Source organism: Triticum aestivum, chromosome 1A, assembly GCF_018294505.1.
Source record: "Triticum aestivum cultivar Chinese Spring chromosome 1A, IWGSC CS RefSeq v2.1, whole genome shotgun sequence".
Lineage (NCBI taxonomy): Eukaryota > Viridiplantae > Streptophyta > Magnoliopsida > Poales > Poaceae > Triticum > Triticum aestivum.
Window position 1 is genome coordinate 8,453,336 of NC_057794.1, and position 10,269 is coordinate 8,463,604.

Consider the following 10,269-nt stretch of genomic DNA (forward strand, 5'->3'; position numbering starts at 1 on the left):
ACATGTAATTAAATGGGATGTCTATTCCACATAACCGTCGTATTAGTAGGTGCCACGTCACATGAATAAAGACAAATTTGGTTCACAAGATTGCATGCATGCATGTGTAAGAGCCGACCGCTCGATCACGCGTAATAGTACACGCGCACTTTTAAGATTTTAAGTTTTTTTAATTGTTCGAAGAAAAAGCATCGGCCACCATCCACTAGCAGAAGTTAGCGTTATTGCGTGACAGTCATCGTCGTCGTCAGTTGTCACGGCGAAACTTATAAACTACACTCAGCCACTCAGGTGTGTGTGGATGTGAGAAAGGTATACATAAATTTCAAAGGGACGCAGCTTCGGTGCCTTAAAAGACACCTGCCTTTGGGTCACTTACATGTGGGCCAGCCACCTGTTGGGCCCATATATCATTGACACAAAGGCATCAAAGCATAGTCCATTTCAAAGATATATGATGATCCACTATGTTTTAAGTATAGGGCATATGGAAATATAATATTTTATACGTAATAAGCAGTAAAAATAATTATAAATATTTTGTACTTCCGATTTGTATGAGATTTCAAGTAAATAATTACTGCAACTTTTATGTATAATATTATAGATTTTCAAAAATTCTTAGCCCGTGCAGTAGCACGGGGTTTTACAAATTTTAATCAGGAGCAAGGTTACCATTTCCTTGCAGAAATTATATAATCCGTAGCTTGTTCTATGCAAAATTCTTGTGAGATTTCTATATGGCATGTCTTTCGGATATTTGTAAATTTCGATGGAAACTGTTAATTTTCGTCCCATTAGAGACGGTTGTTTTCATCCTCAATTTCGTTGGTTATTTTTTATCTGAGTTATTTTCCGTCTCGCCTATCTGTCTCCCACGAGACGCTCCTCTCCTCCCTCTCCTATGCGCTCGATCCCCTCTCACGCTAGGGTTCGTACAGGTTGCGCCCACAGCTCGGCTCGGCCTCCTCCTTCCCTTCCCTCCCCCCACCTTCAGCCACACCCGTCCGACCACCTGCCGGATCCCGCGCCGCCACGCCTGCATCGCTCTGGTCTTCTCCCACAACTCGCGCATCGCAACGGGGCTCGCGCCCGCGCGGTCTCCTCCATGACCTCTCTCCCTTGCGGCGGCGGCGGCACAAATGACGCATCCGACGGTGAGCTCCACAGGTCAACGCATCCTCTCTTCTCTCCCATGGAAGTCCCTCCCCTCTCACATCTCTCTCTGTCTGCGAGCGGTGGCGGCCGGCTACGCGAGAGGTCGATCTGGTCACGCCTTCCCACCATCGACCGCGCCGCGTCGCTATCGGAGGGGCACCCTGCCGCTGTCGGGGACTCGCCGTCATTGAAGCCGCCGCTCTTCTGTCTCTCCCTGCTCGCCTCCCACAATCTTCGTCCAATAGGAGGTATGCGTTCAATACATTAGCCGCGGCCGTCAGCCGTTCAGAGCCTCCCACGACGACAACAACGTCGGGCGGCCAAAGCCCAGCATCAACGCCCATTCCTTTTTTGCGTGTGCACTCTCCTCCATTGCATCCCCCTTCTCCAGCGCGCATGGCGAAACCGTTGGATTGATGGCGTGCGTCTCTGCATGTGCGTGCGAGTGGGCATACGTGATCTGTTCATGGCGGGCATGCGAGTGTGCTGTGTTGGGCGTGTTTGTCCCGTGGATGCCCTGTGCACCTGCAGGATCCAGACGGCTGTCTGTCGCCGAGCTCCGCCATCCTGCTTCGTAGGACTGACCCAGACGACCTGATAGAGCAGGTTCGATCCGATATACCCTTTTTTCCATGGTCTTCCCACCCCCTCCCCTATCATTCGATGTATCAAGAATCGAGGGTCGCGGCTAATATAGGAGGGTTGATGATCTATAATCAGCAGATCGAAGGCCATGAAGATGGAGCCTGGAGCCAAGTAGCAGCTTTCCAGTTTAAGGTTGGGTTATTTGTTCTATTGTTACAATTGTGGGATCATCGATTTTGACTCTCAGTGTAACATATGGCTTTGTTTCTCCAGCTAGCTGACGTAGATGGATAACGCTGTCGCCGCTAATCAAGAGCGCGGGGGGTGGCCAGGCGTGGCTGGGTGGTGACCTCGTGCAGATCGCAATCTGCTGATTGGAAAAGGAGGTGCGTGTGTGCTGTGTTCAGGTACTGCATGCCTGCAGCCGATCCATTTATGAGAATTGTAACTTTCTTTTCAGTTTCCTCACAGCAATCTTATTCTTTGCAAGGAATTTGAACTCTATTTCAACGTGATCAACATCCCATTGTGATGCACCATCAGATTGTTACCCTTGTTTTGGAGAAAGTTTGATATGATTTTTCATGGAAGGATTCGCCTGTATTAAATGTCTTACTGAATATAGCATTGGTTGCTTGATTAGCATTACTTCTTGAAGGACAAAACTATTGATTCTTTTTGGCTGCAGCAAAAAGTTTTGGATGCAGAGCTGGGTGGTTTCTTCATAGTACTAAGGAGCCAGTAAAAAAACATGAGAATTCGTCACCTATCTTAGCCATCGCAACCTCCTGAACAAGGTTTGCGAGCATCTAGCTTAATCCTTGTGAATGGTTGGTAGCAGATCTATCTTACAAGCAGAAAACATCTACTTTGTATTTTAGTTTTCTGAATTACATTCATCCCTAGCTGCACTTACAGGTAAAAAACATCCACATACTTCAGTTTTCACAGCCAGCAGACCTAGACAAAAATAGAAGTGTATGAGCATGTAGTGTATAATTGGGGAGATTAGGGGAATGTATTGACAAGTGACAATCGTATTTCCTTGCGTCCTCGATGCTGCTTCCTTAGCTCACATAGTAGTTCTTTTAATACGTACCGTACTCGATTTGATTGGCAGGCTTCAGGTAATTTGTGTTTGTGTGGTAACATCAGCGGACCTGTACTGCTACGAATTACATCACAGACTATGTGCTACTTAATTAATTGTAATTTCTTTGTTCAGTTAGTTCTCTGGAAAAAAACCACTTCTTCTCCCGATGTATATGTTCCTTTTGCAAATTCCCGATGTATATGTTTAATACTAATCTTCCAAAGATTGTTGTAAGAAATAACTATATTTACTATCTTATCTCATCAGTGGGCTAATTCTATAATAAAAGAACTAATAAGGAGATTTCTTAGCAGTACTGAATATGTTTGGAGCAGTGAGATAATTTTATCCTATATGACTTTCTTTCTCTTGCCTTTCCTGATTTCGTTTTCCCCTCCATTTTTTTCAGGTTCCAAAGTTTGGCCGCAGCTAGCTTGATTTGGAGACATTTCCTATTTTGGCATAAATGTTTCATCATACTAGGATTTAATTGGTGATCTTACTTCTGTTGCCTTTTGGTGACTATGAAACATATTGCATTTTCATGGAAGCAGGAGCCGGGTAGTTGTTGAGCGGGTTGTGGGAGAGGCGGTCGGCGAGCGCGGGCTAGATGGGAAGGTGATGCTTGCGATGGCGACCATGCCGGCGGGCAGGGCAAGGTCGATTGTGTCCATCATGGTGTTTCCGAGGGAGAGCGAGGCATCTGCCATCGCGCATCTGAAGAAGTCGATGCTCGGGGCGAGGTTGACCACCGTGGCCGGCGTGAAAGCAGACGGACTTAAAGGCCGGTGATAGGTTTGCCGTCGTCGCACCGTCTCTCAACTTGGTGGAGAGGCGAAAGGAGAGCGGTGGCAGCATGAAGACCTCGACGCCTACTGCTGTGACCACGACCAGGCCATTGTGTTTGTAATAAAGATACTAATTGTATACATATCCCCCAGCTTCAAAAACATTAGATAAATATCCAACTTATTATTGAAAAATCTTGATTCAAGATAAATGGAACCTTTCCTATATACAATGAGCTTATTATTTGAAGGTTGCATTGATTGTGCTATTATTGCTGAAATAAGAGGCTTATGTGAATTTGTCGATCTTTGTGTACCTTGTAATAGTGATTGTCAATCTATGTGTACCTTGTAATATTGACTGTCAACTTTTGTGTACCTTGTAATAGTGACACATGGATGCGTAAAGTTGAGTGGTACTCCCTCCGTAAAGAAATATAAGAGCGTTTAGATTCACTACTTCAGTGATCGAAACACTCTTATATTTCTTCTTTACAGAGAGAGTACTAATACTACTTAAAAATGGATAATATATATCCAGTTATGAGTGCTTGCTCTTATATTTCTTCTTTCCAGAGAGAGTACTAATACTACTTAAAAATGGATGATATATATCCAGTTATGAGTTCTTGGGTGGTGGTAGCGATCGATTTGGTTAGTTAAGGACATACGAAGATTGCCCAGAAGGAAAAAAAGTGAAGAGAATTTATATTCATCGTTGCATGATGAAATCTAAGTGTAACCATGCTTAACCCATATTTCTAAATTAGAAGAATAGTTTGATCAACGTGTTGATATTTTTATTATTCCGTGGCAATGCATGGGAATTCGGCTTTTGCCCATAGCAACGCACGGGCCTTCTACTAGTCATGTTAAAAACTGAGTATGATGCAAAAAAAACTGTTCTTTTTGCAGTTTCTCATATGAAAAATAACATGAACATTAACAACAAGAGCATAACTAGGGTTTCAAGGCAGAGATGGCTGGAGGAGAATTTGAATTGTTTTTCTTTTGAGCTTTTTATATGAAATTTTTGGAAAGTCGGTAATGGTGGATTGTCATAATTCTGTTCTTTCAGCCAGATAAAAGAAAAGAATGATGTTCGTTTGGCCAAGATAACTGAACAGTGGTTTACATGAAGCAACAGATGTCAGCTGAAATGAACAGATGTTTAAGCCTGAGCTGTTTATTTGTTCTTGTCCAAAAGGACAATCCCGACCTTGCTGATTGTTTTCCACACTAAGGAGATTTCGCCCCGATTTCATTTCATTGAAATGAAACCGATGAAACAGCCGTCAGACCACAAGAATGCAAGTACCAATCCAGAACAACAAAGAAATAGGCCACCCAGGCAAGCGCCCATAACATGACACTCGCCAGCTCAAAACGAGATAACCAGACTCCAAGATAAACCACCTGATAAAGGGTAATCGAAAGATGACCCCCTCATCCATATAAAGGGTAACCGAACGCAACGACAATATATCAAACATATCTCGTGTAGCATCATCCCACTCCAATCCTGCTGCGACCCATAGGACAGGAAGAAGTCCACGGCCACCTTAGCGAGCTGAGACGCCACGGCTTGGGAGTACCCGGCGTCCTTCAGTCTCTCTGCAAATTAGACCAATATAACAACCAATGAGCAGTTTGATAGACAATTACACTAGGATCACGCGCGTAAACGTTTACATTTCTGGCTTCCATGAAGTCCAGAAAATTGCTGCTACACACATAACCATCAGATTATTTACTTTTCTACAAAAGCTATTTATCCAGCTACTAAAATCTTCTACAGCAATAGGTATATCATTTAAACATATCACAGCTTTAATGATTCCACACATGAATTTGGCAACATTTACAGAACAAGTGATCTATGTTTTCCTCAAAATAACAAGATTCTTCTTTTGAGCAAAAGCCAAACAAACACTTCAATTTTTAGAGGAATTCTAGCTTGCCACATCTTCATGTGAGGCCACAATACCTGCTCAGTTTTTGAACTAGAGTACAGAGGCCTTATAGTAAACTTGCCGGATTTATTTAAAGTCCAAAACATTTATCCTCACTTTCTGTAAATTGGATACCTGGGCATAATGCTTTTGACTCAGCTCATATTCTCACAGCTGTAGTCCCTCCCCACAGATTCCTTCTAAATGTAATGAGACTCATATTCTCACTCAATGCTTTTGCAACAGAGAAAATGACACTGGAAGTAAGAAAATACAACCCAGGGAATATCACACAAAGAGTTTCTTCTTTTTCCTATCAAGGGATCTTCCCATAACCTAGTTTTGTTACCATTACCGATAATTTTTTTTACAATACTGGGAAATAATAGGTTTAACTTTCAGAATGCCCTGTCGGAATTGAGATTAACCAACCTTAGCTTTACAATCTCCTAAAGTAGATTTACCAATATACTTATTTCCAAGGGCTCCTTTGATTCAAAAGATTTTCAAAGGAATGAAGGATTAGAATCCTTAGGATTTTTTTCCTACGATGGTTGTTTGATTCATAGGATTGAATCCTATAGGAATTTTTCCTAAGAATTTCTTTGTACTACTTTCCATAGGATTTCTAGCATCCACTCAAACCTCTTTGAAAGAATCCTTTGTTTTTCCTATGATGCGATCAGACAACCCAAAATCCTGTAGGATTGAGATAACCATGACAATCCTATCCTCTGTTTCTCCATATTCCCGTGTTTTTAAAATCCTGTGAATCAAAGAGGCCCTAACTATGGACTGCCACATACCTAGCTCATTCTGCAACTTCCAAATTCATTTACAAAGTAAAGAAATATTCATTACACTTAAACCCACTATCCCAAGACCCCACCATATCATTAGGTCTACAAACAACTTCCCATTTTGCTGGATGGTAATTTTTTACATTATCTTCCTCTTGCCAGAACATCATTTTTCTAAAAAATATCCATCTTCTTACTAGGACCTTTAGGCAGTTCAAAAAGAGACAACATGTATAAAGGTATAATACTCAAACTACCTCTAATAAGAATTAGCCTCCCTCCATATGAAAGACCCCTACCTTTCCAAGGTGCAAAGCTTTTTACCCATTTTCTGTACAGGCACATCCCAATCTTTCTTAAATAGCCTAACTGAATTAATTGGTATACCTAAATATCTAAATGGTAAGCAACCATGGGCACCTATGTTTTTAAGGCGTCCGTAAGGCGACGCCTAGGCGTCGAGGCCCCCCCCCCCCCCCCCAGCGCCTTAAAGCGAAGCGTCGCCTTAAAAACATAGATGGGCACATGTGAAAATAGCAGCATAATCCTTTTTATCCTCTACAGTTCGATCAAAACAAAATAATTCACTTCTACGAAAGTTTAACTTTCAAACCAGACAGGTGTTCAAACAAACATAAAATAATCTTGACATTGCGAGCACTTTCTAGGTTTGCTTTAAACATAAATATCGTGTTATCAGCATACTGTAACATATTCAAACCACCCCCATAAAGGTGTTGTACTAAATTTTGCACCAAACCCATCTCCTGAGCTCTAAGTAAAACCAAGTGTAAAATATCTATTACAATATTAAACAGAATCGGACAAAGGGGAACGCCTTGTCTTTAAACCTTTTTTTAGTTTTAGAAAAAGCCCTACCTAATAATTAACCATAACAACTACTTTACCATGTTCCAGTGTTTGTATAATCCAGTTAATGAATTTATTACATAACCCATTTTTAATAATGACAAATTTAAGAAAAGCTAGTTAATCATATCGTATGCTTTCTCGAAATCTACCTTAAAGAAGACATCGTCTATCTTTTTTCTATGCATGTTATGCAGCACCTCATGCAGAACTAAAACCCCATCCAAAATAAAACGACCTTCTATAAAAATTGTTTCACTAGAGCAACAATCTTGTCCTACAACAGCATCCCTATTATTAATAGCCTTTGTAAAGATTTTTAAAATACCATTGAGACGGCAGATAGGTATGTACTGATGTAAACTACTTGCACCAGCACATTTAGGTCTCTCTCTCTCTCTCTCTCTCTCTCTCTCTCTCTCTCTCTCTCTCTCTCTCCCTCTCTCCCTCTCTCCCTCTCTCCCTCTCTCTCTCTCTCTCCCTCTCCCTCTCTAAATCATTTAAAACAGACTACATCTCAATATCCAGGGTAATATTCTTTAGACATTCAGAATGACCAAACAAATTCTTATAAAAGGAATTGGCATATAATAAAATGTCTTTACCGCCTGCACCAGATTTACATTACTTCCTAAAGAAAGGACTTTCTTCTTTCTTTTTCTAGTAAGCTTAAGAAGTGACAGCATCCCCTTCTAACAATTCAAACTATGCTATTTTTAGTCTGTCGGTGTTAAATGGAGAGCAATCTTCCCAATACAGGTCAGCTTCAACCTGTCAAACCCCGCTACAAAAAAAATTCTTACGAATATTTCTGCTGAAGTTTCGAGTGATGATAAAATTCAGGTCATGAAAAGGACTATCCGAACACCTTTTATACCACTATATTTGATGAACAACCCTACATGGTAACCGTTAGTTTATCACCTGATGAATAATTGAGACAAACCAAATGCACGTGCATATACACCAAACAAGGAAACTTCTCAGCAAAGTTTGCATTATGCACTTAATTCATGAGCTCATCTACTGCATAAGACCGAATTCATCAACTAAACAAGACTGAATTAATCAGCAACAGCAAACATATGATAACTGAAAAGGAACAAAACGAAGTTCACAAGTAGCACTCACTAATACTAGGATTCAGGACAACCATAATCATGACATGTCATGGCCAAGAAAGCTGGATAACAGTATATAGTATAATTCAGCCCCACAGAACAAACTGACTAACATAATTCAAGAAGATTAAGAAGTGCAGGTGTACACATACATGATTATTCCATTGATCGGAGCAAGCCCAAGCAGAAATCAAACTGAATTAGTGCCCATCTGCATCTGCTAGTGGCTCTGATGAGAAGAGAGGAACATAAGGCCGATATGGCCCGACACTGCATTTCTCGAGATCGAGCACACTTGAGAGTTGGTGACGTCGCATGTCCCACGACAGCAATGAAGCCGCATCTCGTGCATCGCCATCAAAAAGACCCATGCTGACAAAGAAGAAGATGTCACGATCGGGATGGAACCCAACCAGCTGGTACTCCACCTCAGCTAGGTTCAGCACCTCATCGATTCTGAAACTGTGCTTCAGGGCCCATTGTTGGGTATCATAATCCTCAAGGCGCCAGATCGCAACCTCTTCAGCCATCTTGAGTGAATCTTCATCGTCGTCGTTGCTGGCAGTGAGAGGAACTGGAGATATAGTAGCATAGTGCAGGCAACCCTGTGACCACCCAACCCTATAATAGAACTGTCCGCGTGGCATGGAGATGGTCTTCCACACCTTGCCCTCCATGTCCACGGCCACCAGCACAGTAGTGTCTTCCCAAGTGTTGTTGCTGTTGGTCCGACGCCGGTTGCCCACAACATGCAGCATACCATGAAGCAGGACACTGTGATGTTCCAGTACAACATTGTCAAGCAATCCAGTATCCCTCCGGGTCCAGGCTCCGGTTCTCGATGAGTAGATGCTCACTCCTGTGAGGCCGACGTCGTCAGTGCGCTCGAAATCAAAAACGTGAAAATGGGATGAGACTGCTGGATCAAAAGCCAGGTGGAACTGGCAGTGAAAGCCGCATGTGTTTGGCCGCGGCTGCGGGCCGGGGGGCAGCTCCGCCCACCTCCGGGTGGCCGGATTGCAGACGACAAAACGGACTTGAGATCCCGCGTCCGGGTAGTAGGAGCAGAGGAGGAGACCATTGCAGGCGTGCTCCAGCCCGAAGTACCTGTACTCCGTATGTGGCAGGAACGTGAGTGAAGTGTCGAGATCAAGACCCTCGGCGTAGGCGCCGGCCAAGTGGTGGCGGAAGCCGCCGGCGTCGGGGATGGTGGTGTAGAGGACGCCGGCGAGGGTCTGGGGCAGCTTCTTGCGGTGGGCGGGGTGGGCGATGAGGTCGCGCCAGGGCTTAGAGACGCACTTGAAACGGCAGACGGACCGGAAGGGGAGCCGGGAGAGGATCTCCACGATGAGGTCGTCGGTGAGTCGACTAACCGCCGCCGCCACTAGAGATCTGTCCGGGCTCAACTCGTCCGCAGATTTCTCCTCCTCCATGGGGCGGCGGAAGCGGCAGGATTTAGATCTGAAAATCCTCCTGGGCACGATGGGTGCAGCGCGTCGGAGGAGAGATGTGGTGGGAATGGGGGCGGCGATGCTGGACGGCCGGTGGCGGCGCGTGGGGGGGAATGGATGGATAGAGAGAACAGAGATGGACAGGACCGAGTGGAGTAGGTACGCTTTGCTGAAGAAACCTCCAGACGGGCCAGCCCACTTAACGAGCGATTTCGATTTCGATTTCGATTTCGTTTTCTTTCTTTCTTCTTTTTTTCTCTTTTCGAATTTAGTTTTTTTCTTCTTATTTTTCCCTTTTTAAAAAATCGTACATTTATTTTATTACAAAACGAATTCATATACGCTGAAATTTTTATGGGTTTTATATGATGATATATTTCGATATTTTGCCGATATATGTTCATGTATGTATGCATGGATATATGTGTGTACGTTGTGTGCTACCGGCCAT

The 10,269-nt window shown here is 43.3% G+C and overlaps 1 protein-coding gene and 1 long non-coding RNA gene across 2 annotated transcripts; one reads left to right on the forward strand and one right to left on the reverse strand.

The window, feature by feature from the left end:
* The first annotated feature begins 944 nt into the window (after nt 1-944).
* On the forward strand, nt 945-3,874 carry LOC123064932 (uncharacterized). Its single transcript, XR_006430857.1, has 3 exons — nt 945-1,764; nt 1,879-1,935; nt 2,017-3,874. It is a non-coding gene; the product is annotated as an uncharacterized lncRNA (long non-coding RNA).
* An 833-nt stretch (nt 3,875-4,707) lies between these two features.
* Nucleotides 4,708-9,968, reverse strand: LOC123185119 (F-box protein At5g49610). Its single transcript, XM_044597110.1, has 2 exons — nt 8,520-9,968; nt 4,708-5,238 (listed from the first exon to the last, which is right to left on the reverse strand). Exon 1 carries the CDS (start codon nt 9,798-9,800, stop codon nt 8,568-8,570), a length of 1,233 nt encoding a protein of 410 aa, XP_044453045.1. The 5' UTR covers nt 9,801-9,968; the 3' UTR covers nt 4,708-5,238; nt 8,520-8,567.
* Between the last annotated feature and the right edge of the window lie 301 nt (nt 9,969-10,269).

Coding starts and splice junctions, on each gene's coding strand:
- LOC123185119 (XM_044597110.1), bottom strand. CDS start 9,800: ATGGAGGAGGAGAAATCTGCGGACGAGTTGAGCCCGGACAGATCTCTA.